This window comes from Aythya fuligula, chromosome 1, assembly GCF_009819795.1.
Source record: "Aythya fuligula isolate bAytFul2 chromosome 1, bAytFul2.pri, whole genome shotgun sequence".
Lineage (NCBI taxonomy): Eukaryota > Metazoa > Chordata > Aves > Anseriformes > Anatidae > Aythya > Aythya fuligula.
The window spans coordinates 84,507,179-84,533,219 of NC_045559.1; the positions used below are offsets into that span (position 1 = coordinate 84,507,179).

Here is a 26,041-nt window from a genome sequence, read left to right on the forward strand (position 1 = left end):
TGTTTGGTTTCATCTGAAACAATTCAAGGAAGGCCCAGTGTTGATTTTATGCACGTCTGGGGCTTCTGCATGTGAAACGGGAATGTTCTTCCAAACCAAAGCTTAGTAGCTCAATCGAAAGACCTCTGAGTGCAGCACAGAGATAACTGCAGAAAATGGGAGGACGGTGCCCTGTCACAAACCTGTCCCCTCTCCCTGCTAACTGGGTGCAGCAGCTGTCCACTTGTGGTCCCTCCTGCTCATGACACCCGTCTCTTGAAGTAGCAATGGCCAACGCTGGTCATCCTCAGCTGGCAAGGGGCAGGAGTAGATACCTAACATGCACAACGAATAAAAGTTAACCCAAGAGAAGAAATGGTTCCGCAACATGAGGGCGAGGTCTTAGGGGCAGCAAATAAAATAGAGGTCTTCATCATTTAGCCACCTACTCCTCGCTGTATATGTTATTTTTCATTATATTTAAAACACTACCTTTAGAAGCACGTATTAAGCAGAGCTCACTGCCTACGCTGCATCGTCACATTACTTCCCACCGCCCCTGCAGCTGCTTCATTGAAATGTACAGGAAAACATGTTTTAAATTAAAAGCTACAGGGCGTATACACTCTAAATATGCTACTTTGGGCTGATAAATGCATTTCTTAAAAGTACGTGTGTGCTTACAATGCAGTTAAGGGGCAACGAGTTCCCTTAGAGCTGCAGGCTGCAGCTCCACACGAACCTGCGCTAAGTAAGGCCGAAAAGGTTGTGTGTCAGGAAATGTTAAGATCACAGCGAGCCTCCTTTTCCGTGTGTTTTCCGGCAGTTTCGGTCACACGCCACCAAGCTCCGATTTTTAAGGAACACGCGTGCAGGCAGGCACCCCGGCGGCGCGCAGCCACCTCCGCTGCCCGCGCTGGACTTTGCCCGATGCCTTCGGAGCTAAAGCTGTCCCGGGAGCCCTAAAAGGGAGCCGAACCCTAACAGGGAGCCGAGCCCCAACACGGAGCTGAACCCTAACAGGGAGCCGAGCCCCGGCTGCCCGCCCCCGGGGGCGGCCCGGGGGGTCGGGGCCGCCCTCCTCGCAGCCGCCGAGCGCTGCCTGCGGCAGGAAGCGGGAGCCGGGCCGGGCTTGCTCCGTGCAGCTCCGCCCGGGTTTGGGCTGGGTTGATTTGAGCTGATCTGGGCTGGGCTGGGCTGGGGCCGCTTCTCTGATCGCCGGGACCCTGCCATGGGGACGTAGCGGGCGGCGGAGCCATGCCCGGCGCGGCGCTGCCCCGCAGCTCGCTATGCACGGTAAGTGCACGGCGGGGCTCGGCTGCCGGCAGCCCCGGAGCTTAGGGGCTGGTGGGGTCCGAGGGGTTGCGGGGGGGGTCTCCGTGTGCCCTGGGACCGCGCCCGGTGTCGGGGCTGCCTCTCCGCGGGGCCCCGCTGGGCGCTGCCCGGGGTCTCGCCGTGCCCCGGGGGAGCCATTTTCTCCCTCAGGGGGGTTGAAGGCAGTGGGAGGTGCGGGGCCGGGGCTGGCGTGCCCGGTGGCGGTTCCGGGATTTCTCCTGACTCAGGGATAACGCCGCTGGATTTACGGGAACGGCCGGCGGGTTCCCGGAGCCCCTGAGCTCCCCTCCCCGCCTAGCGAGGGGTCGGCTCCGGGCAGCCCCGGGGGCCGGAGCCCGGTGGTGCCGCGGTTCCCTCAGGGAGAGGCGGCCGGGAGCCCTCAGGCGGGGACCCGAGACGGGGGAGTGCTCCCACAGCGGGTTTTTGCGATTTCAAGGGAGAAAAGGTTTGTTTGTTTGGTTGGTTGTTTTTTTTTTTTTTTTTTTTTTTTTTTGTTTTTTTGTTTTTTTGTTTTTTTGTTTTTTTTAAGGGATCGGACAGTTTCGTGACTAGGCTGACAGCTGGGGGTGGAGGACAGGCGTGTGGTGATGCCGCGGCGATGCGGGTTTGGCTGTCTCTGGGGAGTTGTCCCGTGTGTTCAGGCTGAGAGCCTGCCTGCCCTGCAGCTTCTGGCCTGCCTGTGTTTAAACAGCATCTCACAGCTTTACATTCTGCCACGGAGCTTGCGAGACCGACCTGCTTATCCCCGAATACCCGAGCTTTCTAGTGACAGAGGCTTGCACTTGTCTCCTCTAGCCTTGTAACGCCGGGTAACTCCTTCATTTGCCACCAGACACTCGTGTTTCCCCATCCCAAAGCCACCTTCTTCCATAAGCTTTCTGCACGTGGAAGCTTTCGGGAGCCAGTTACACAACTGGTGCCGGCGAGGCAGCGCAACCAAAGCTGTGGGCTGGGAGCGCTCCTTGCCTTGACCCCAGCTGTGGGTCATGTACATCCCGGGACCTAGACAGGACACGTGAAGTCACTCGCATTTAGATTTTAAAGGACTTAATAATATGTTAGAGGAAGAGCGCCCTTTAGTAGGATTTCTTTTTCAGGACATTTTTTCCCTGCCTATTTGCATGGGGTCATTTCAAGTTCTTAATGACACCGCACACTCATTCCAGATAGTCCACGTCCTTTCCATAAAACCATACTATTTTTATTAATGTTACAATTCCCGCTCTGTTGCATGCCCTCCTGTCTTCCATTTACTTTCCATATCCTTCCACGTTTGCCCTCGTGGCTTTTCTTACTTCCTTGATGCCTCTGTTCTGGGGTTCTGATTCTTTTATGTTTCCTCTGATTCTTCAGAATTTCCTGTGATTTGTTCCTGTGCTTTCTCTCTTTCTGCATGTCCTTAGCATAATTTCCTTGTCCGCTGTGTTTTCACCCTGCCCTTCCAGCTTTTACAGCAGAAAAAAAATGGCAGCTGCCTTCACTGAGCCAGTGTGTTTCCTGTCTCATTGAAAAAATAAGTTTATATATAAGGGTGGTTTCATTTGTTAAAGGCAGTCCAGATTTATGAGGCCAGCAGCAGGCCTCTGATGAGGGTTTCAGACCATGGCAAGCCTGGCAAGTAACAAACAATAAAACCACTTTCCCAGCTTCCAGGGATCTGTGATTGTAGAAACTTTGGAGTCATAATGGTGTCTTTGTATTTGGGAGTCCTGTGTGTGTTTCTCCTTCTGAGGGATGTGATGGTCGCTTCTGGAGCCCAGACATACCGCTGGCACCCCGGTGCTGTGTCAGGGAGCCCCACACCTCACCTACCTGTTGGCCACACAACTACCTTGCTGTGTTTGGTCTGAACCTGTCCCCTGCATGTTTTGGGTGATGCCAATTAGTTCTTTCTTTGGAAGAGAAAGAGAACAGCCATCCCTGCTCATCATCTCCAGCCACCATAGTTTATCTTCCCCGTGGCATTCATGACGTGGGGCCCTCTGGATTATCCTGTGCTTGGTTGCCTCTTCTACAGGCCAGTGTTTTTAGTCATTCCTCTTATGGCAGCCATTCTGTACCACTGATCACCATTCTTCTTATAATTTATGTATCAATTTAAAGTAAGATAATTACGTTCTCAGGACTGGAGACCAGTACGGTTATCTGGATTCCAAGTACAAGATCTGAATGGATTTACATGTTGATGTACCAGCACTCTCTGTTTTGTTCTCCAATCCTTTCCTAATCGTCCACAGCACCTGATTGCATTTCTGATTGCTTTGTCCAACCAGACTCTTTCCATTTTTTTTATCTGCTTATTAATCCAATTTTAACTTGTATCCTTGATGACTGTCTACTTCCAGCCAAATGAAGCATGCTGTTATCTGGGCCTGTGCCGATCTGAATTACGTGGTAATTTCAGTTCTCGCAAGTAACCAGTCTTGTCAGTTTGGGTGCCTTTCCCTTGCTTTTTAAGTAACTTTTTTATTTTTTTTTGCATTAGCGTTATTATTTGGGTTAAACAATCATCATTTGGGCTAAATATTGTCATTTTGCTCCCTCTTACCTATTTCAAGGCATTTTGTGTTACAACCTCGGCCTTGCCCCGTGGATAGCCACCGGCTTCCCTTGAATGCCTGGGAACACGGGCCCTTCTCTTGCAGGCTTGGGAACCTGACAGCAGAACGAGGATCACAAAGCTATGTTTTTCTCTTAAAGCAAACAGGAGTAAGTCAGATCGAATGAATCACACTCGGTGTGTGGCAATCACCTGAAGCTTAAAGAATCCACCGAGTGAATCACTGACAAGGGGCGTGAGCGTGGCTGCAGCTCACCTCATGCAAGGGCCAAGGGCTGGTGCCCAGCTTTGCAGCCATACTATGTGAACACATCTTAGGATGTGAAGTTCATGGTCTTCATTAACATACACATTTTTAAATAAGATTTCTAAGGCTTCCCTTCAGAGTAGTGTAAAAGCTCTTCTCAGTCTCCTGGTTTTAGACAAGGCCTACGATGTAGTATTCCGCTCTCCAATCTTCATAAAACGGAGGATTATTTTAATATTAGCTCTTGTATCCTTCTTCTGACCTTTCCAGGTTTTAGTGAGCAATGAGAAAAGCTTCCTGTAAATGTTGCTTTAATACACATTTCTCAATGCTTAAAGGAGAAGTTCTGGTTTCCCGTGCATCTTCACATATCAAACTGAAAACTGCAGCCTCAGAGAGCTTTTGGAAATGGATGAAGCAACCAAAGAACGCAAAGCTAATCCTGCACCCTGATTTCTTTTCAGTCTTACCTCTCTCTATTTGCTTCCAAACTTCCAAGCCTGCAAATTTTTATGACTCACCGAAAGGGCTAACCGCTGACTGACACGTAGGTTGCTTGTGCGTCGGTGTATAATCCTGCTGAGCCCTAAAGCAAAAGGAAGCTTCATCCTTAATAGAAAGAAGTATACAGTATATGTTAAGAAGTATTTGAGAAGTTCTGATGGCTTGCACTGCCTTTTATTTGCAGGTATTTCATCAGCTTACAAGTGGAATTTGCAAAACGGAAGCTTGCCTTGAGAAAAGCAGTCGAATAAGTTTTTGGAGGCAAACGCTTTGTTACACGTTCGGTTTGTTAGATGTGTACAAAAAAGGAGTAAGCCTCCCAGTTTCTGGATTTCAACAGTGCCTCTGGATTTATCAAATTGTTTTATTCTGAAATTTTCAGCCTAATGCTTCTGTCTCAAGGAGATGTAAACTCTGGATGTTATTAATGTGGGGTATTTTAAGCACTTGCCGGGTGGTGAGCAATGCTGTCTGAATGGTTTGGGATACTCATACCCAAGGCCTGATCCCCTCCTTCCCACCCAGTTTGCTTTCTCCGAGTGGCCTTCCCCTTGTGCTGACACCTCTGGGCATCCACTGGCTTTTTGGAAGGGGACAATCTTGTTCCTTACACGATCATCCCCATCATGACCCTCTCCAAGGCCCTCTTGACCATAGCTATCAGCCAGTAAGTGCATGGAGGTGTGAAAAGGAGCGAGGGTTGCCTCCCATGTGATTTGGGGATACGCAGCTGTCACCCAGAGGAATGGGGTGGCTTGAGGAAACGGTGCTTGTTTTCATCCACAATGTTTTGTTTATTTCTGCAGCACTTTCAGAAGTGAAGCCTCGAGTTTCTGCTGACTCTTTTTTCCTGGGCAGTCCCCGCTAACTAAAAACATGAATCACCGGTGTGCATGATGTGGTTTGGTGGTTTGAATTATCATTTGGCTTTGGTAATCCAGGCTGCCCATTTTTCTGAGCAGCGCTGCTTCGTGGCTGCTTGTTCTCTCTCCTGGCAAGCGGAGCTGGAGCTGAGAGTTGTAAATTCAGTGATGGAAAATCATTTTGCTTCTGTTGTACAAAACCTCTAAACTCTGCCTTGGTGCCCTGCTATCTGTGCCTCAAGGCTTCGGTGCTTGATAATTTCGTGTATTTTCTGAACTCTGTTAAGTTTATCACGGGTATAACCTAGTGTTAACAGCTGAACGGTTTGGGAGCTGCTTAAAATGGTGTTTTTTTTTTTCCTGTGTGAATGTTTTTTCTGAAAGGCCAAGTCATCGGTTGTGAGTCATCTTCTGTGGTCTGTGACTCTCCATTCCTCAGATTTCAATCAGTAATAATGAATGTGCTGATTCTGGTTTGATTACACATATAGACACACTTTCACTTAATCTAATTAAAAATAAATCAGGAAAGGTGTTTTCGATTTCTTTTTCTTTCTGGAGATGTTTCTCACCAAGCTTGTATGTGCTTTTGGCTTGGTCTTCGATGCTTTCCTCCCTTGTTTACATTACTGGCTTGTTTGACTTTGGGGCCAGCTGCATATATTCCGTTGTTAGAGGATTTATCATTGGCTAGAGAATCTTTTTTTTTTATTTATTTTTTACTATGGTCTGTTATTGTCAGACCATCTGTGTAAATGATCTTTTACCCATTTTCCTGCAGGCAATCAATCTTGTAAGACTGTCAGCTGCCGAAACAAGTTTTTTTTTTTTTTTTTTTTTTTCTTTTTTCTTACATAGTGTTGGACTGCTTGCATTTATCCTGCGGTCAGCTAATTACATCTGAAACGACAGCTATTTAAATATGTGATTCTGTTTTTTTTTTTCTTTCCTTTCCTGTTCACCGTTTTAGCATCTGGTATATTGAAGATATGTGTCGCATGACAAAGCGCTCTGAAATTCTTGGAAAAAAATGGGTTTATTGCCTTGTCAGAGTTGCAAAGACTTATTCTTAAAGTTTTAAAAGGCTTTCAGGGACGTTGCTTTCTCCTACAAGGCTTCAATATTGAGAGAGAAACAGGGCAGCATGGAGCTGTCACAGCCATCTCGTTTTTCGTGCCCTTTCTGAAGACTGCAACCACAAAACTGGTATCAGCGTTGTGGTTTACCCTCTTTGGTTTGCTTTTCTTTTGCTACAGCTCTCCTAGCCAAAGAAGCACAAAGAAAACAGAGCTCTGTAGCTGTGCTTCTACAGCCAGGTACCTCACCGCTTTCATAAATGCAAGCTGGGAAGACGTTGCAGGGAAGTTAGCGCAATAAAACTCAGTGTGAGGTTGCGTGGACAGGAGAAGAGGTATTTATTTGAAGAAAAAAAAAAAAAAAAAGAGTTGATTTTTATGCATTCTCACTGCCTGATGCATAGACTACATAGGCACACACTCTCCCCAACACCGTCAGAAGCACTAACATGTGCACGTCCAGGTGACGTGGCCAGGTCACTTGTGTGATGCAGAGGACGAGGGATGCTGGCCATCAAGACTTTACCACGCTGCTGGGGTTCTTCATGGCACTGCAAACTAGTTTTTGGACAAGTGCTTCATGGCCTTCAGGAGTCATCAGCTGGTATGGGATCTTTGCTGTAGGATCTTGCTGAATTCAAGCTCTGCAAATTTTGGGCCAGGTTGTTTCCTGGTTTTTCTTTTTCCCCCCTTTTTATTTTATTTTTTTTGTTTTTAGTTTTTAAGTTGTCTGAATGCATGTTTGAAATACACACCTAGGGTCTGTTTTTCAGCTGGGCCAACAGGCAACGGATTTGTTCATGTGCTGTGCTGCAATCTTGTTACATCCTCCCGTGCAGGGTCTTTTGTCGATGAGTCATCTATGCTGTGGTCTTAGCAGAGTGTGGACCTTTTGGCCATGGCATTAACAGCACATTTCTCAATCTTACTGCTGGGAATGGTGTCCAGGGAATGGTGTCCTTCGTTACCAATACCCGCTGTTCTTTTAACTCCCTCTTTGCTCTGCTGTTGTTCCCAGTGTGTACGCACACTTAGAGTCATAATGCAGTCGCACCAACCTTAATATTTCTGTTAAAATTCTTGACAGCAGTCATCTTCAAAATTAAAACTGGTAAGAAAATCTTAAAGGAGTGAAAAAAAAAAAAAAAAATTTACAGCTTTGTGGCAGACTTTTCAGGCTGGATGCTAACAGTGTCAGTTCAAAAAGAAAAGTGTGTTTGTTGGGGAGAAGTTGAAAACCTAACTTTCCCACTGCTCTTGGGCAGGCTTGCTCAAAAAAAAGTTTTGGAAGCCTGTCTGTACTTCATATTGCTGTGAGATCAGCCTTTTTATTCCAAACTTGCCATCTGGTTTATTTATTCAGTGAAACTGCAAGTACTGGATGCATTCTTCTCCCTGGAACAGTTTCTGGACGGACCGACTTGCTGTGTTCCCTTAATGAAACATTCCTTTGCTCTTGAGTAACTTTCTTGCAAGCTGCAGCATTTTCAAGGCATTCCATCTTCAAACTGAACATCACAGACAGCGGTGGCTCTATATACAAACAGCTTATCATCGTCTGGCATATTGGCTGCTGTGTGGCATATTAATAACGCTGGTGACAGGCATGGCTTTGATTTTTTTTTTTTCCATAAATAATCTCCCTCCCTTGCTCTTTTGTCAGTTGGAGGTCCTGATTTGGTCGAGTCAGTTGAAAGCACTGTCACAATAATCCTTAATCATAAGGGCTAAAGTCAGCTGCGCAGCCCGTCAGGGAATATGAGGCTTTCTAACCCTGTTTTTTTTCTTTCTCTCTCTTTTTCTCGCTCTGTATTTACAGGTAATCTTAACATTCGTCTGTATGTTGACGGAGGAATCTGTAGAAATTGCTCCAGTGCCATATACACTGCAAGCCCGCCGGGTGGCTTTGGATAGAAGAGATTCCTTTAGCCCCTTGAGGAGAGAAAAGAGGGAGGTGCACTGTCAGCTTGGACAATACCTACATCCCAGTGAGACTCACTGCTGCATGAGGTGCCATGCAGGTACGGTACTGTAGGATAAGTACATTAATAATGGCCTTTGCCTCAGAGGCATTCCTCTGTCCTGCTCTCTCAAACTCTGTCTTAAAGCTACATCCAAACTCCCTTTCCTTGGTAGAAATTCTTACTCGCTGCCTCTTCTCTTCCTCTGTCAGACTGTGCTGGTGAGAGGAGGAGTACTCAGTCCTTACCCTGTCAGCTCCAGGGTTTCTCTGAGGAGCCAGTGACTCCCAACCTCCCTAAGACAACACATTTGTCTTCCTGTCAGATCTCTGCTAAGTGATTTTTGTTGCAGGTACCTACAAGGCAAAAGACTGTGAACGGGCTGACCAGGCACCCGTCTGTCTTCCGTGTGCTAATGGCACATTCACAGCTGTTGACAACACCATGTCTAAGTGCTTCCAGTGTAAACAGTGTCGTACAGGTGAGCTGCAGCATTTTTTTTGGGGGGGTTAGACTGGGGGCTAATAATACCTGTCATTGTAACGGTGGTCTCAGCTGAAGGTGAAGTTGGAATAGTCACTTTTTTTTTTTTTTTCTTTCCTCAGAGCTCAGTCAGATAGTAGAGACCCAGTGCACCCCAAAGCACGACACTGTATGTGGCTGTCGGAAGAATCAATATCAGGATGGCGAGGCTGATTTCTTCTACTGTAGGAACTGCAGCTTGTGCCCCAATGGGATTATTGCCAACTGTGAGTATGGCATACTCAAGTACGGCTCGAGTACAGATGTACCTATAAGCAGCTGCCACTAGGATAGACATCTGCAGCTCCAGTTTGGGCTGAAGTCCAGCTCTGCGCATGTCTCTTGAATGCTCCTGAGGTTGTTGTCCTGAAGCTATCCCCTCTTCCTTACAAATTCAGTATATCCTGTCCCCTTCAACACCTCTTACCCTGCCTAGCATGAGTTTTATTGTCTCCCTGGTGAACACATTCCCTCTGGCGTTCAGTGATCTTTGTCAGCTTCCCATGCTTACACCTGTCCTCAAGGGTCATCAGCTTGCACTGTCCTTGAGCAATTTCCTTCCCTCCTGTCTGATGTAGAACTGTTTTAGTCCTGTCTCTCGCTTGCCACAAAACGTATACTGCTTACTCTAGTGTCTTTTCCCTCCCTTCATGTACCCGTGTCCTTCCTTCACTACTCTTGCCTCCTTCTTCCCACATTTTTTTCAGTGTCCGTGCTGTGACTTGCTGAAAAGCTTGCTCATCGCTTACACTCAGGGCACAGCAGATCACAAGAGTGGATGTGTCTGTCCCATGGCTTGAAGTGATTTCTCCCTGCCCCAAACGGACTTCCTCACCAGTCCCAGCTGCTCGGGGACCACATCTTCCTCATTTTTGCCTAACTACTGCGATTTCCCCTTCCTGTCATGCTTGAACTAGGGTGACTTTTCCCCCTTTTGTACTGGAACTATCCTTATCCATCAGGCCAGTCTCAGCTGCACCGTGACTTTATTCCCTTTCCCAACCTCTGCACAGGTCTCTGACCTACCAGGACAGTGATACCCTCACCTTTGTTTTTATTTATTTATTTTTGCCCTCCCCCAAACCCATCCTCAAAAATAGACCGAATCTTCTTTCTCTTCTCCAATAGCAGTTCTCCAGGCTCTAAGAAGAATAATCTCCCGCCCATCTCAAAATGAATTCTTCCCTTTTTGTTTTCTTCTCTTCTCTGTCCAGATTATGGCAACAGTTTCTCCTTTTCTCTGCAGGTTCAAAGAACAGAAACACGATTTGCAGGTGTAAGCCTATGTTCTACCTGGCTTTTGATAACACTTGCAAGCATTGCAACAGGTGAGCTTTTTTTCCCCTGTGTGTGAGCCTCCACTGAGTAGGAGAGAGAGCAGATGCAAGTCCCACAGTGGGGAGGGAATTTTTCTCAAGCTTTTGTCCGTCTCGATTTTACAAAATTCTGGCTTTCTGGGGCAATTGGTGGTGTCCTCCGCTCTGGCCCTCTCCACATGGCATCATGGTGAACCACTGAGGACCCGCAGTCACTAGGCACACCGCATTGCTCTGCTTTGCAGGCTCATCTTGATTTCTCTGTTATTTAGGATTGTGCAAATGGCTGGTGTCTCGTTTCATGCACACTCATATCTCTCCGATTTGCTCTTTCAGCTGCTCTGGAGAAGAATGCTCGCAATGTCACAGCCCAGTGACTACCTCACCAAATTCATCTGGGCTGAGTGAGTACTGGGGGAACTGGGAGACAAGGGAATCTTTCCAGTGTGGGCTTTTGTTCTGTTGACACCTGTCAACCCGTTACTTTCTCTTCCCTTTCAAATCATTATTCTTTTTCTCATTGGCATTTGCATGTGCTCACTTACCATTCTTTCTCCAGTATTTAACTCCTCCTTTCTTGGTCTCTCACTCATTTGCCCTCTTCTTTTTGTCCAGATGGGAACCTCGTCCTTGGCATCATTGTTGCAATATTTGGAGTTATCACTGTCCTCTACATTGTAAATAAAGTAGTGAAGCTGGTTCAGGAAAATGGGATAGCCTCTTCTTTCTACTCCTGTGGTGAGTACAGCAGCATCTGCCGTGACGTTCATTGGGATGGACATCACTCTGCTGGGTGAATGGATGTATGCATATGTGTGTGAGGGAAACAGTGGGATCCCATTACTCTGCCTAGCTGCAGAAATGCAGCTAGAGGAATGTGAAAGCTCAAACAGACAAGCTTGTTGATGCAGTTCTTGCAGCTCTGCTGCTGTGCTGTGACTGGAAGTGCACGTGAGCTCGTTGCTGGGAGATGGGCATTTTGCTATAAAACCTTTTGAGGTCAGGATCGTGAGCTGCTTTCCTGTTTTCTCTGGGAAGAGAGGAAGTGAAAATAACTTCTGCTTTCTTTCTTTTTTTCTTTCAAGTTTCTTCACTGCAAACGAGCAAGGAGCCAGTATCTGAGGTGAGCAAGATGATGTTTATAAGAGCTTCCCTTCCTTTTTCAACCACGTTAACCTGGAATCCGGAGTAATGTTGCTCCCCTTGGGCTGTTTTCAGGCCTTGTGTTTTTAAATAAGTTGAGTAACAGGGTTGTTTAATTCAAAAGTTTTTCATTCCAGAGGGTGGATCCATTAACATTTTACTTCCTCTCTGCTAGGGGATGCTTTTCAAACTTCTGTCTCTGTGTTCAGTTTTTTCCGGAAGCATTGTTTTTTGAGACAGCTGATCCTTAATCCCTTTTTCTCTCTATATGCCCCAAGTTGAGAGAATTGAAGTAATTTTATTTTGCTTTAGATCTTGAACCCAGAAGCCCCTGAGTACTGCTTTACAATGTTTCCTTAGGTCCACTGTTCTTCCCCAATTAAGAGGGCCCAAGCAATAGTCCAGGAAGGTTTTCCACAGGTCATTTGACATACAAATGATTTGGGGTCCCAGGCTTACTTGATTTTTGCAAAAAATTATTTCTTCCAGACTGCCATTTTTATGATTGAAAACAAATAAAAATCTCCTCAGGAAATAAATGGTTAGTACCTTCTGCTCAAACAAGACATGTTGGAAGAATTAAAACCTCATCACCTGCTCCCTACCTATCTTTGCTACATTTTTGTATATAAAGCTAGTGATTCCTTGCAGGAGATGGGTGCTGTGGGTGATTCTGGACTAACGCAATGTCTCTTTCAGGTTGAGGTTAAAAGGAGTGCAATTTCTACCCTTCCTGAGGCCCAGAAGGAAACAGAACTGTTGGTGAATGCGGTGCCACCATCTGCACCCCTGCCACAAAGTTCACATGAGCTACCAGACTGTGTCAGACCCGCCAGGAAGACACAGCTTCCAGACAGTAAGTGAAACTCCCCCATCCCTCCCTAGGCAAACCAGGACTTGATTATGCAGATGTGGCTGGGAGGATGTATGAAAGCGTACCAGGTGTGCGTGACCTGCGTGCATACTTCATGCATGGCACAATACAAATAAACACACCCAGACCCTGCGAGTCTGTATATGTTCAACATCAACGCGAGGCTTTCTTGTTGTTGCCTTTTTTTTGCTACCAGCAAAATGGATTCTTATAGGTGCTATCATGGTGTCAATCTTAATACTTCTGGGATGGTGACACAGAGCTTTTTTTTCTTTTTTTTTTTTTAGGGGGTGGAGGGGCAGGATTGTGTGGCAGCAAAGCCCTGAATATGTATGCTTAACTCTGCTCATAACGCTATACAAGTGCATAGGGAAATACCACATTGTTTTTTGAGGGATGAGAGGGAGTCTGGACATCACATGAGCCTGTGCAACTACCCTGTAGAAGACCTGAACAGGAGGGGGCAATGCACAGTCCCAAGGCACCATCTAGCCTTTCAATGAATGACATTCCCCTATCCTGGTTCTCACACTTCGTTTCTTCTCTTCTCCCAGATCCTGCTATCCTCTACACCGTGGTGGATCATGTCCCGCCATCTCGGTGGAAAGAGTTTGTGAGGCGGCTGGGGCTGAGTGACTATGATATAGAGCGAATTGAGCTGGAGCATCGGCGTTTACGAGATGCCCAGTACGAAATGCTCAGACTGTGGAAACTGCAGATGGGCCGTGCTGCAACTGTGGAGCGCATCAGCTGTGTTCTCAACCAGATGGAGCTGAGTGGCTGCAGTGAAGCTATTCAGGTGGCTTTGCTAAACCAGAACTCGCCTCAACCTTGCAGCATCCACAGCCATCTTTGATCTATTTCTACTTTAGTCCCCCTTGCTGTGACTGTTGAGAGAGGATCACATCTCCCTTCCTTTCCTTGTCTCCCCTTTCCTATGACTCCCTAATCTTCTAACCCTCCTTAAATGGGTTTGTTGGAGACAGCAGCAGATTATGCTGGAGGAAGGCCAAGGTTTGTTTGCAACCACCGAGTTCAATGCCTTTTCAACCAAGAAAGACCTCTGCAACAACTCCTTTCCCAAAAAGGGAAAGCACCTCATAAAGGAAGTGGCGTGCAGACTCGGACCAAGGTGAAAACAGGAGCTCAGAGTGACTTGATAGCTCAGCTACTCTACAGACAAGTTGTCGCTGGAACAGGAGCTTCACCCAGCATACAGCAGGCTAACTTGGAGGGTGACTTGGTTGAGCTGGCTGTTCAAATGCTAGAATGCTTGCTCTCTTCTTGCAGATCTATTTTTCTGCAATATCAGACAGTTAAGCTGGCTCACATTGCAGCCATTTGATTGTGAAATCTGACTGAAGGGAAGTTGTGGGAGGACATGCTTATTTCTGGGAGTGGGAGAGGACTGCACCCTTTTGGTATCAGCTGGTTAACAAAGTGCTGTACCTTCAGCCCTCTCACTGTGGCAGAAGTTGCGGAGATTCAGAAGGGGTGGGTCTGTGTGAAACAGGGTGACATTATCCTTTCCACACCTCCCATTGCCCGCTGGTGCAAGAGGAATAAGGATTCTGAGCCAAGGGGTCAGATGAAATGGTTGGTGCTTTTTCTAATGTTTTTTTTTCTTTTTTTTTTTTTTTTTTTTCTGCGTGTAGAAACCATATAAGACAGCATTAACAAAACACCTGCCTGCGTTTGTCCTAGTGCAGAGTGGAAAAGAATGCATGTGTCCGTGTGGGTGGGGAGGTACCTACGTACCTGGTAGTATGAGTGCCTCTGCAAATCTGTGCTTCCACACAGGTCAGCAGGCTTCTGTCTGCTTTTTTTTTTTTTTTCCCTCTAAATGATTTGCTGAATCTGACCTAACTGCAAATGGGACTGTGTATGTGTACATATATATATATATATATATATATATAAAAATATTTTAGTAGTTGTTCAATAAAATCACACTACTTCCTGGCGTCCATTCTGTGAGCGCTGCTTGGGTACCATCTTGAGGCTCTCAGTATTCCTTTCTCATGGGTATTATTACCCTGGGTGAAGTTGAAGCAGCAAAAAGCAATAAGCCTGCATCAGGTGCAGGTTGTCCACACATTTGTGAATGTGGATTTTTTTTTAATCTCTTGTCCTTTGACTAGACAGAAGCTTTCTATTGTAAATACACTAAATGTTTCAAATTAAAATTTGTATTTTTACCTTTGCCTCTGTTCTGCTTTTGTCCATGTGAACTTAACTTCTTTGGCTTGTGGGTAGGAGCAGAGAGTGGGAAATGACTTCTAGAAGTGGTAGGAGTGGGTTGCACCTGAGCTGGGATGTTGCTGCGCTGAAAAAGTTTGTATTTAAAAAAATAAGTTACGGTCTTTTGAAGATAGAGCTTAGCTGCTTTCAAGTCACAGGAAGCCCTGAGGGCAGGAAGTGGGACTGAAAACAAATCCAGTTGTAGGTCTTTTAAAATATTCGTGAGTCAAATGGAATGCCTGCATATTTAAAGTGAATTTTAAAACAATAGGAAGGAGTCTTGTTGATAAGTATTTGGATTTTTAATGAGAAAAATACCTATAAACAATAGTCAATTATACTTTAATATTGCTTTGCAGAGACATGTTTTTATATGATGAACATTGAGACAGTAAGTTCCTCCTGTATCAGTGAGAAAGCTTGAAACTTGGAAGTGAAATGTGTCCAAACTGACAACAGGCAGTGACAAAGCCAGGTTTTAATTCCCAATTTCAGGCTTTGCTTTTATATATTTAAATCAAGTGAGATGGTACAAAAGCCCATTATAATCCACCTTTTCTTTCACAATTTGTGTTCGACAAACATATCAGTATAATAATAGCTAGAAGTACATGCTCTTGATATTATAGAAGTGAAACTAGGAAACTCAGAAAGCTTTTCCTGGAGTGCTACCTAAGGCTTTTTCCCCCACATCAAACTGCATTTAAAACCCAGGTACACTGGAGTTCAGCGTGCCAGGTAAGCCAAGAGCAGCCCACTACCCCACCGTTAGGCTTTCCACACCCCAAATTCAGTACATTTAAAAAAAAAAAAAAAATAATAATTCAGGATGGTGAGAAGCTTCAGAAGGCTTTGAAGGTGTTTTCAGCGTAACGGAAGTCAGTTTGGCATGGCATGGGTGGTGCAGCTGCGAAAAGAGAAGACTAGAGGGCAGCCTTGAGGAAAAAAAAGGAAATTCGACCTGTTAAACGTGTGTGCTTTTTATTTATTTATTTATTTATTTGTCACAATTTTTCACCGAACATCTCAATCCCCAGTAAACTCCCCCAGACTTTAAACTCCCCCCTCCCCTTTCTTTAACCCATCCCCTCAAGATGGCGGCTGCCCGCTCCTCCCTCACAGCGGACCGCCCCTCCCGGTGCTTTCCCCCCCACCCCCCCGCGGGCCCGCCTTGGTACGGCCCGGCAGCCCCCGGGGCCCGTTGAGGAGCCGCTTGGGCGAGCGCACGGCGCTGTGGCGGTGGGGGGGGGGGAGCGCCCCCCGTCAGGCGGCCGCCATGTCCCTCAACAAGTCGATGCACGCCCGCAACCGCTACAAGGACAAGCCGCCCGACTTCGCCTACCTGGCCGGCAAACACCCCGAATTCCGGCAGCACGTCCAGACCACCCTCTCCGGCAGGGTGAGGTAGGAGCGGGGGGCCAGGGGGAGAAGGGCCGGGGGTGGTGCCGGAGCCGCTGCCGTTCGTTGTTTGTTGCTTGCAGCCTGAACTTCAAGGACCCTGAGGCGGTGAGGGCGCTGACCTGCACCCTGCTGAAGGAGGACTTCGGGCTGACCATCGACATCCCCCTGGAGAGGCTGATCCCTACCGTGCCCCTCAGGCTGAACTACATCCACTGGGTGGAGGACCTCATCGGCCACCAGGGCGCCGACAAGGCCGTGCTGAGGCGGGGGATCGACATAGGTAGGCGGGGGTTAGCTCGGCCTTTGCTGCGGGTGAAAGGGGCCGATGAGAGCGGTTAGGCATCAGTAGGGATGAGAAACAAACAAATTTGCTTTTGAGAAGCAAATCTGGAAGGTCATGGTGCTGAAACTGGCAACCTAACCCCATTAGTAGTTCATTTGGGCAGTATTTCTCTGCACTCACACGTGGATGACTAGCAGGCAGTGCTTTGGCTCCTTGTGGCCCTGAACTCCCTTGAACGGCTACATTTTTTCTCTTTATTGCCAATGTAATTCTTTAATTCTTTAATTCTTTAATTTTTAGCATGGTTTCCAATAGACAAGCTCTAAGTTTATCTCATCATGTGGTGCATGCACATCTGCTTTCCTTTCAGAACTCTTAAACTTGTTACCCAGCTTCAACACATTTGCTAATAGGTAGCGTTTTCAAAAACAATTTCTAATGACTTCATTGTAGCAAATAGCTAAGTAAAAGAGAGATCCTTTAACTTACCTAATTATTGGAAAAAGTTTGCAGTCAGTTTTGATATTCTCATTTAGGGAAAGCAGTAGGTCATCCAAGAATAACATAAGAGGTGCTCTGGAAATAATTGTGCATGCTTTTGCAAGCTTACTGATTTTTTCTTCTATGCTTCAGTAAGTCCATATAATAGTAGTCTCCTGCTGTACCTCTGAACTCTGTTTTTGTAGCGGTGAGATATTTATTCTTTTTACCCATGTCCATTAACTTTAATCCTAAGTTTGACTGTCACTGGTAATTGGACTGCCAAGATGTGCCATGAATTTTAAAAGAATTCATGTTGTGCTAGAAAGTTTTTTTCTTTGTTACCAAGTTATGTCTGGATATTTTTTTCTAGATACCTTAATTGAAACCCCCCCCATTTTATTGTTTTAGGCTTTAGGAGAAAAAAAAGTCTCATGTCACTTTTTTGTGTATATGTGTGGTTGCTGTATGCATAAAAGTAAAATTATTCATGATAGATAATAGAAAAATGCAGAAGAATTTTTTTTACTTTCTTTTTTTTTAGTAAAACCATATATTTAACTTTCACTGTATAAATTAATTATTGTCAAATAATAGCTTAAGAAAATAAGTTGATTGTTTACTAGAAAACTAGTTCCAGGTAGGTTTGCAATGTTCTTTACTTATAGACGTATCTTTGACAACGCTGTGTTTTAAACTACTTAAGCTTCATTAAATAACCAAGTAATGGGTGATCAGTGGTCAATGTTTTCTTGAAATTACTCCTTTTTTGTTGTAAAAAGTACATAGTTAACAGCTACGCTGTGTATAACACTGTTTTGCCTTGTTCATGGCTTTTTGCATCCTCAGGGACGGGGGCATCTTGCATATACCCGTTGCTTGGATCAACTTTGAATGGCTGGTATTTTCTTGCAACAGAAGTGGATGACATGTGCTTCAATTATGCCAAGAAGAACGTGGAGCAGAATAACTTGTCGGATCTTATAAAAGGTATGATGTAATAGTATATGTACTAACATACAAATATTGTGTCCTATTTTTCTGCCATGTTCAGGGGCTTATCAGATTTAGTATTCTTGCCAAATAACATGCTCTGTTGTTTTTCCTGACACAGAGTGTTTTCTAAGGTCTGCTTATGCTTAAACCAGAAAATCACAGCTTATGTAGAATGGAAAGTGTGAATAAAGAACTACTCATCTTTACAAAAATTGGAAAGTTAAGCTTTATCCTAGAGGGTTCTTCTCTCTTCATGTTTTTTTTTTTTTTTTTTTTTTTTTTTTCTCTTCTTTCCTGCTATTGAAGTATTTCTTAAGAGTTCATGCTATTTCTGCTGCTAGGAGTTGCTCCCCTCAAATAATTCTCATGATACTGGTACCTACGCTTTGCTTGTACAGAGTAAGGCCTCAGACCTCATTTCTGAATGAGGTCTTAACAATACCTGTGGTAGTAGTAGAATGCAAGAGGATGGAAAAAATTCTGTGGGAGCCCTAGACACTATAAAGCCAGTCCATGATTCATCTCTGAAATAAAAACTTCGATTCTGCTAGTTTTTGAAACATTTTTACCTAAATGTTTTCCTCTTAGCCTGTCCTCCATGTCAGTCTTGAGATCCAAGTCTCGATGTGGGGGAACAATGGCAGTATTCTGTTACGGCTCTTAGGATTCCCAGTGGTGTGGTGGTATTTCACTTTACTGGTAAAATCTCTGGCAAAGGGAGATATCTCAGGTGAAGCCGTAGTGCCAAAGGTGATAAGCTGGAGTGACTGACTGCTGTTGACTAGAGCTACAGGCAAAGCAGTTCCCCTGAGGGCACCTGTAGCAAGCGGCTGCCTCCAAACTACCCACCCTGCAACTTCTTAACTCCTGGGTCTGAATTGTTAAGCTAGAGCTGATATGCTACTGTAGTCAGTAACTTGATTTCCTGATTGTATTGTATTTTTTTTTTTTATTCCCAGAGGAAAAAAAGTATTGTTTTTTTGTCTGACAGTGAAATACTGCTGTCAGTAACATTCTTCCAAAAATAATCTTTTCTATATGTGCAAAACAGGAACTGATAATCCTGGGAATTAATTATAAATGCTAAAGCTTCAAAAGCAAACAAACACAAAACATGTGGAGTTGCATGTGTATTTTATTGGAATGGGTTGATGTGCAAGATTTATTGTCTAGTTTAAAAAAAAATCAGCACCCTCTATATAATGGTAGGTCAAGGTATTTTAATAAATTTGATCTCTGATAGCTTTTAAATTTGTGGTTGTATGTGAGAGCTCAGTGTAACTCATGCAGTTCCTATTGCTTTAAACTAATGTCTCACATTACTACTGTGTCATGCTTAAAGGTTGTTTATATGCTAATCCTTAACGTAGTCTTTATTTGCATGCTGATGTTATGTTTTTTGTAGACTGTATTGTTAAGTGCAGTTTTAGTATAATACATTGTTTGAAGAAAGACTGAAACACAAAATGCACGCTAGATAAAATACAAAGTTCTGTACTGACTCCATCTGTTTTCTATTAGTGGTTAAAGTACCACAGAAAACTCTTCTAATGGATGCACTGAAAGAAGAATCTGAGATCATTTATGACTTCTGCATGTGCAATCCCCCCTTCTTTGCCAACCAGCTGGAAGCGAAGGTAAGCTAGCAAACTAATGCAAGCACTTACTCTAGTAATCAGCGAGTGGGAGGATAGCAACAATTTAACAGCATCTCTTGGGGAAAGTTCAGTGGAAAATCCCAAACCATTGCAAAATAGCATTGAAGTTTTCTCCTTTCCTACCCCCTTGCCCCAAAGAGATATTGAAAAACTAACCACTACCCCATCTGAAGTGGAGGGTGACTAGTAGACTTTTTTCATGAGTTCTTGCCATCTTATAGAGTGAGTTTAGAAAATAGAGCCTACCCAGCATTTCATTACAGTCACTTCAACTGTTTGTTCTTATCCAGGGAGTAAACTCTCGAAATCCACGGCGTCCTCCTCCAAGTTCTGTAAATACAGGAGGGATTACAGAAATCATGGCGGAGGGGGGAGAGCTGGAATTTGTCAAAAGAATTATTCATGATAGTCTGCAACTGAAAAAGAGGTTACGGTAGGTGTTCTGTTCCAGTTAAAACTTTTATCTGCTGCTTTGGTTGAAATAATGCGGAAGTGATATTTTAAGTAAGGAATGGAGCCGTGTTATCTGTTTGGTTTCTTTAATGATATGTACACAGCAATAATTTGGTCTCAGTTTATATAAAATTAATTGTTCCTGAACATCAAACAAGTACTGGTTGATATGGGAAATATTTAAAGGCAGGAGATTAAAAAAAAAAACACAAAAACCTGTAGAAGTGAAAGTTGTAGCTTGCTGCTCAATTAGCACACGCGTTTGCTGAAGATGGTCAGTGTGTATTCTTAGGGGCTTCTGGGATAGGAGGTTTTATGTCATTGTCTAGTAATCTGTTCGTTGCTTAGAAGCTTCTGTCTTTTCATGGTTGAATTTGGTAACTGCAGCTTTACCTACTGAATGGCAGTGTTGTACTGGATGCTATCTTGGGTGAACATAAGCTGAAATAAAAATCACAGTAAGACTCCTTTTGAACAAGAAAAAAATGTAATGTCTTCAGTTTTTTTCCCTTTTTCTTTTTTTTTTCATTCCCCTCGTGAAATATGGGTTAGGTGATGGGAACCCAGATAATGAGTTATGAATGAGCAGAATTGGTGGTCAGTAGGTCTGCTGCTTAGGCCAAAATGATTATCAATAACTGAATATTCCTTTTCACGCTGATTCACCTCCAGAGAAAGTGGAGAAATTAAAACAAATTATTTTAAGGGGCAATATCTTCCACATGAAGTCACTGTTCAAGACATGATTCTTGGTTTTTAGATGCCATTTCAATATTAGTCTTACTGCATTTTCTAAAAATCAGCGTTTCCCTTACCATTTTTTCTCCTATCCTGATTCATGTTGTACTTTGTCCTAGTCACTGTTGAAGAGTGTAATTTTGTTCTTTGGTTTTGTTTTTAAATCTTCAATTGTTCATGCAGATTTCCGATCCAAGTTGTTCTTTTTGTTATTTTCAGTTGATGTATGTTTATAAAACACTTTGTTAATATATTGTCTGCAGATGGTACAGTTGTATGCTGGGAAAGAAATGCAGTTTAGCACCATTGAAAGAGGAACTTCGAATCCAGGGGGTAAGTTCTTATAAAGTCCTGTATATGTTCAGTTCAATATACACTGTGTTCCAATGTGTGTGTGTAATTATTATTGAATGATATTTTTGAATCATTTACAAGAAAAAAAATGTGATCCTTGTTAGGCAAGCACTCAAAGCAGTTGAGATTTAATTGCTGCAAGATCAAAGATGATAGATAAATTGTCCTCTATCATCTTTCTTTTTTTTCTCCTGTTTCGTCTGTCATTTGTAGAACTGTCTTCATCCTTCCTAGAACTTAAAGGGCTTCTGTTTTAAAAGTCTTAACAAAGTTGTTGTAAACATTTTTTTGCTTTCTTTCCTTTTAGCTAGCATGCAATCTATCTATTTGGTTGACAAAATAAATTGCAACATTTATTTTTAAAGATGTAGTTTTATTTGTTTAATTCGCTAACAGTTGAAACTGGTGTTAGTTGCCAAGACAAAGAACTGGAAAGACCCGGAAAAGGCTGAATGAACTTTAGTTAAAGAAATAAGTCTCATGTTTAGACGTAGAGCTTAGGGATATGGTTTAGTGGGGATTGTTAGCGTTAGGTAGAGGTTGGACTCGATGATCTTGAGGTCTCTTCCAACCTAGAAATTCTGTGATTCTGTGATGTCTTCTTTCCTGTATGTTGAAGAGCTTGCTGTTGTTATGGCCTCTGACATCCTCCATCCATCCTTTTTCTGAGCTAATACTGTAACCTCCCCATTTAAAAATTCCTGCTTTGCTCTGACAAACGTTTTACAACCTAGCCTTTTCTCATTGAATCACCTTCTGAATGTTGGAATAGTTTCAATGAACTGAAGGATCCTGTTCAACCGATATATACAGTTTAAAGTTAATTACCAACTTTTATGTTCTGTCATTGTTTTCTCTGTGGTCAATTCTGGCACCAGATAAAACGAAACCTTGTGCTAGTGATATCTCGTGCAAGAAGGGTGTGCACAGGACTTTTTTATGGCTTGCTGGAGGAAGGATAGTCTTTTATGATTTCCCCTACACAGAAAATGAGTTATGAGATCTCTCCTTGCGTATGTATGGTGGGGAGCAGAAGGAAGGAGAATGTGTGGTGACATCAGTTATCAGAAAGATGAACTACAACCCGTAGAGAATCCCTAAACTCAGTGCAAAAAGCAAACACTGAAGTAGGCACCAAATTTGACATATCTGACTTTCTTCCCTATTCTTGCATTGTTTGCACCTCAGTGAAATGAGAGAGATCCTTGCCAACCATTTACAGAAAAGCTGAGGTTTTGCTTTTGTATTCTTGATATTACCAATTCATTTTTTTTCATAATCTCTATTATAATAGCATTGGTATTACATTTGTTTCAACCATGCACATGCTATTTTGTGATTCAGGTTAGAATGTAGCATGTTTCAGGAAGAATTTTGATAGAATTAGAAATATAAACCTTGGAGAAGTTCTAGGATTGAGATTTTTCCTCTTTTTTTTTTTTTTTTTTGAAGGCAGTTCTCAAAACTAAGATTATTTTGCTGTGCAGAGCTGGGGCTTATGCTCTGGAGCTGATGATACTTCAGAGTCAGCTGGAATTGTTGATATTTATCCTTGCTATTACGTAGCACATTATCAATACCATACATAAATGCCTTACAGCATATGTGGCAAGTCTAGTTAAACACTATAATTGGATCTAAGTTTTATATTTAAATACAGTATAAGTTCAAACTTGATTTTTTTTTTTTTTTTTGGCAAAAGAGAGAGAAATGTTACTGAGCACGTTTCTGCCATCTGCAGAAAGTGAAGGGCTTGGGTTTGCAGCCCTTCGTTCCCTTTGTTCTGTGTTCCTTTGCTACAGCAATGGGTTCAGCATTCAAATGTAGAACAGGAGCAGGTCCTGAACAAGGAGAAAGGATGTGTTTTTCCAGAGACAGAGTACAGATGTGTGCAGGATCACTGCACAGAAAGACTAGTGTTGCATGTTTCTGAACTTGAACTGGGAGCCCTCAAAAGACACAGGTGAGAAATTTTGGTTATGGGTATGAGCCTGGGTACTGACCAGCTTTAAGTGGCACTAACATCTATGAACTACGCCAGAAGGAATCTCCATTCCTGTCATGAGAAAATAATTATGCTAAATTCATTTAGTTTGAAAATGTGCAAAGTAGAACAATGTTTTTCATTGATATAAAATAAAGTTTTATATTGCTGTTTTTGCATAGGTTCCTAAAGTTACTCACACAGAATTCTGTCAAGGACGCACCATGAGATGGGCACTGGCATGGAGTTTCTATGATGACGTACAAGTACCTGTAAGTAGCTTGATTTTGGCTGGCTTGTGATTGTCTGGGCCTCTTATCTGAGGAAGTGCCTCATGGGCTGTGAATGCACCTGCTGGGAAACAAGCTGTTCTTCAGAATGGAATATTGATGGGATGGGCTGTGTGGACAGTGGCATTTCTGTCTTGGCTCCCAGTCTGTTAGCTGGTGTTTCCGACAATTCATGTGTATCTGTGTTTAGGGAGGAAAAAAGAAGCCTGCAGGGAATTCCTGTGTGTTTCAGTGAAAGTAAGGGTCACTTATAAGACAATTCAAAAAGCTATAATTTTTTATAAAACTATAAAACTATAGTTTATAGTTTATATATTTTTTTTTATAAAAATTATAAAAATTATAGTTTGTAAAAAGTTTATATTTATTTATAAAAATTATAGGTTATAATTTTTATATAGTTTATAGTTTATAATTTTTAAATAAAACTATAGTTTTATAAAAAATATAAACTATATTTTATATAAATATATAAAACTATACTGAGGTTTGGCCTAGATTTGAACTTAATATTTCCCTCTGAGAACTTGTTTTTAAGTTGACATATAGATCGTTACCAAATAGATGGAAACACTTTTAGCTGCTTTAGACCTGCCTACATGATTTTAAATGGAGCCTGTTGACTTTCAGTAAGGGGAGTCAGTTGGTTTTTGATACAAATGAGTGCATACTGGAAAATAAGTATAGGGAATAACCAACCTTAGAGAAGATCTTCCAAGTAAACATTCAGTAAACTTGGATCATGACGTGGATCTTAGGAATAGAAATCAGGTGTGGATTCCCCAGAGCAGCCACACTTTGTCAGTACACAGAGGGATAATAGTTTGAAAGAACCAAAAAAGCTTTTTGCTTAACATCTGAAGATAAAATCCCTCCCTCTGTCCATCATGCCCCTGTCAGAGGTTTCTAATAACTCCTTGTAGTGAAGTGGAGCACAGGCTGTGTCAGTGACAATTTAGTGGCTATACTCTTAATCCACATGTATTCTGAGTACAAGTCATCCCGCTAATACTGCACAGCATGTAACTTTTTGGTGTTAATGCTGGTTTTCTTTCTTCTAGTCACCTCCCTCTAAAAGAAGAAAGTTAGAAAAACCTCGGAAACCAATTACATTTACAGTCTTGGCTTCTACAGTCGAAGAGTTATCCACCAAAGCTGCAACTATGGGCTGGGATGCTGTAGAAGCCATTGCTGTTGTTAGAGCCTGGGTAGAGAAGATTCTTGCTGACCTGAAGGTAAAATATTAAATATTAGATGTTAGAACAACATCTTACTTTAAAGCATAGTATGGATAGTATGAATTTCTGCTGTCTTCTGCAATAGGTTCAGCATAAGCGTGTTCCCTGTGGAAAAGATGAAGTTAGCCTGTTTGTGACTGCCATTGAAAACTCCTGGATTCATTTGAGGAGAAAGAAGCGAGAGAGAGTAAGGCAATTACGAGAACTTCCTCGAGCTTCTGAAGACGTTCTTCAAGCAATGGAAGAGGAAAAAAGTGGCCAGAAAAGTGTGAGCAACAGTTCGGACTGTGAAAAACCCAAGACTGAAGACTCTGAAACAGGGTTTATGGCACCCGATGAGGATGTCCACTTGACCGCAGATGACAAGCTAACGGAAGAATCTGCTGCCAAAGAAGAACATAGTGAGCACATGGAGGAGGAGGAGACAGAAGCAAAGCAGGCAGAAACGTCATGTAACAAAGGTTCCAGTAATGCGAAGGAGGAACCTCAGCCTTCAGAGGAAGCTGGCAATCCAGCAGTTGAAAAAGGGCAGAGTCCCAAAGAAACTAGTAGATGTTTTCTTTTCAAGTGTTTAATGAATGTGAAGAAAGAAGGAAATGATGTACTAGTAGAAATGCACTGGGTTGAAGGACAGAACAGAGACTTGATGAACCAGCTGTGCACATACTTACGGAACCAAATTCTTCGACTAGTTGCTAGTTAGCCCTTTTTCCCATTTTGGTAGAATGAGTCCTTAAATTTTGTAAACTTTGTAATAGTTTAACATTTTCAGTCAGGAAAAAAAAAAAAAAAAGAAAAAAGTAAAGTGGAGATACTTTAAATATATTTTTTTAAACGTGCAAGGAGTACATGAAATATCACTTCATGTCCAATGAAATGCTGGGAAATAATCTCTTGTGCTTCAGCTGTAAAACAAAATGTTACAGTGCAACGTGTCTATACTGTGACCATTTCGAATATCAACAGTGCTCATTCTGGTCTTTTTTTCCTGATGCAAAATATATATATATTGTTACCAAGTAAGAATCTTTACTGAAGCATTTTCTTCAATCTTTTTCATACTAATGCAGGAAATTGTTACCTGCCTTGGGAATTGCCGTCTGCGGCTGAGTCCTCAGCTGAGGGTTTAAGTATGCCTCTGTTCCCTTAATGCATTTACCTGTTGGGCTACAGAGCAGCAGGATGGATATATCCTCCAACTATCAAATCAGATAAAAAATCACTTTAGAAAAATCACCTTAGAATACATATGATGCATTTTTCTGGTGTTTGGGCTTTGAAACACTGAAGAGCTTACTTTAAGTGAGCACCTGTTTGTATAGACTTCATTCTAATGCCTAAATATTGATGTCTATGGAGAAGTTAAATTAGTTGTACACTTTCAGAATCTGAAGAGATTATTTCTGGCTAGGTGACCTATTAAAAGCATAGAAGGCAAGTCTGTTTGTGCTATCCTGTGCTTATCTTTTCAGCTTGTTTTATGCAAGGATGCTGAGCCTCACAAGGTAAGCCTGTGTGCCTGTGATGCACTTGTTATTCTGAGGA

At 43.0% G+C, this 26,041-nt stretch overlaps 2 protein-coding genes across 2 annotated transcripts; both read left to right on the forward strand.

The window, feature by feature from the left end:
• Positions 1-1,129: 1,129 nt before the first annotated feature.
• On the forward strand, positions 1,130-13,978 carry TNFRSF1A (TNF receptor superfamily member 1A). The gene is made up of 10 exons (XM_032198737.1): positions 1,130-1,275; positions 8,384-8,585; positions 8,878-9,006; positions 9,131-9,274; positions 10,294-10,375; positions 10,700-10,767; positions 10,979-11,101; positions 11,449-11,486; positions 12,206-12,362; positions 12,935-13,978. Exons 1-10 carry the CDS (start codon positions 1,237-1,239, stop codon positions 13,234-13,236), a joined length of 1,284 nt encoding a protein of 427 aa, XP_032054628.1. The 5' UTR covers positions 1,130-1,236; the 3' UTR covers positions 13,237-13,978.
• Positions 13,979-15,826: 1,848 nt separating this feature from the next.
• Positions 15,827-25,934, forward strand: METTL16 (methyltransferase like 16). The gene is made up of 9 exons (XM_032207774.1): positions 15,827-16,025; positions 16,103-16,302; positions 17,635-17,775; positions 19,303-19,418; positions 19,730-19,872; positions 20,894-20,963; positions 23,151-23,240; positions 24,320-24,493; positions 24,582-25,934. The coding sequence occupies exons 1-9, from the start codon at positions 15,898-15,900 to the stop codon at positions 25,197-25,199; spliced, it is 1,680 nt and encodes a 559-aa protein (XP_032063665.1). The 5' UTR covers positions 15,827-15,897; the 3' UTR covers positions 25,200-25,934.
• The last annotated feature ends 107 nt before the right edge of the window (positions 25,935-26,041 follow it).

Bases quoted from the DNA above. Each gene is read 5' to 3' on its own strand.
- TNFRSF1A (XM_032198737.1), top strand. From the start codon at position 1,237: ATGCCCGGCGCGGCGCTGCCCCGCAGCTCGCTATGCACG. The intron at 1,276-8,383 runs GTAAGTGCACGG...CTGTATTTACAG, and splicing joins CCCGCAGCTCGCTATGCACG to GTAATCTTAACATTCGTCTG. The intron at 9,007-9,130 runs GTGAGCTGCAGC...TTCTTTCCTCAG, and splicing joins GTGTAAACAGTGTCGTACAG to AGCTCAGTCAGATAGTAGAG.
- METTL16 (XM_032207774.1), top strand. From the start codon at position 15,898: ATGTCCCTCAACAAGTCGATGCACGCCCGCAACCGCTACAAGGACAAG. The intron at 19,419-19,729 runs GTAAGCTAGCAA...GTTCTTATCCAG, and splicing joins CCAACCAGCTGGAAGCGAAG to GGAGTAAACTCTCGAAATCC. The intron at 23,241-24,319 runs GTAAGTAGCTTG...TCTTTCTTCTAG, and splicing joins ATGATGACGTACAAGTACCT to TCACCTCCCTCTAAAAGAAG.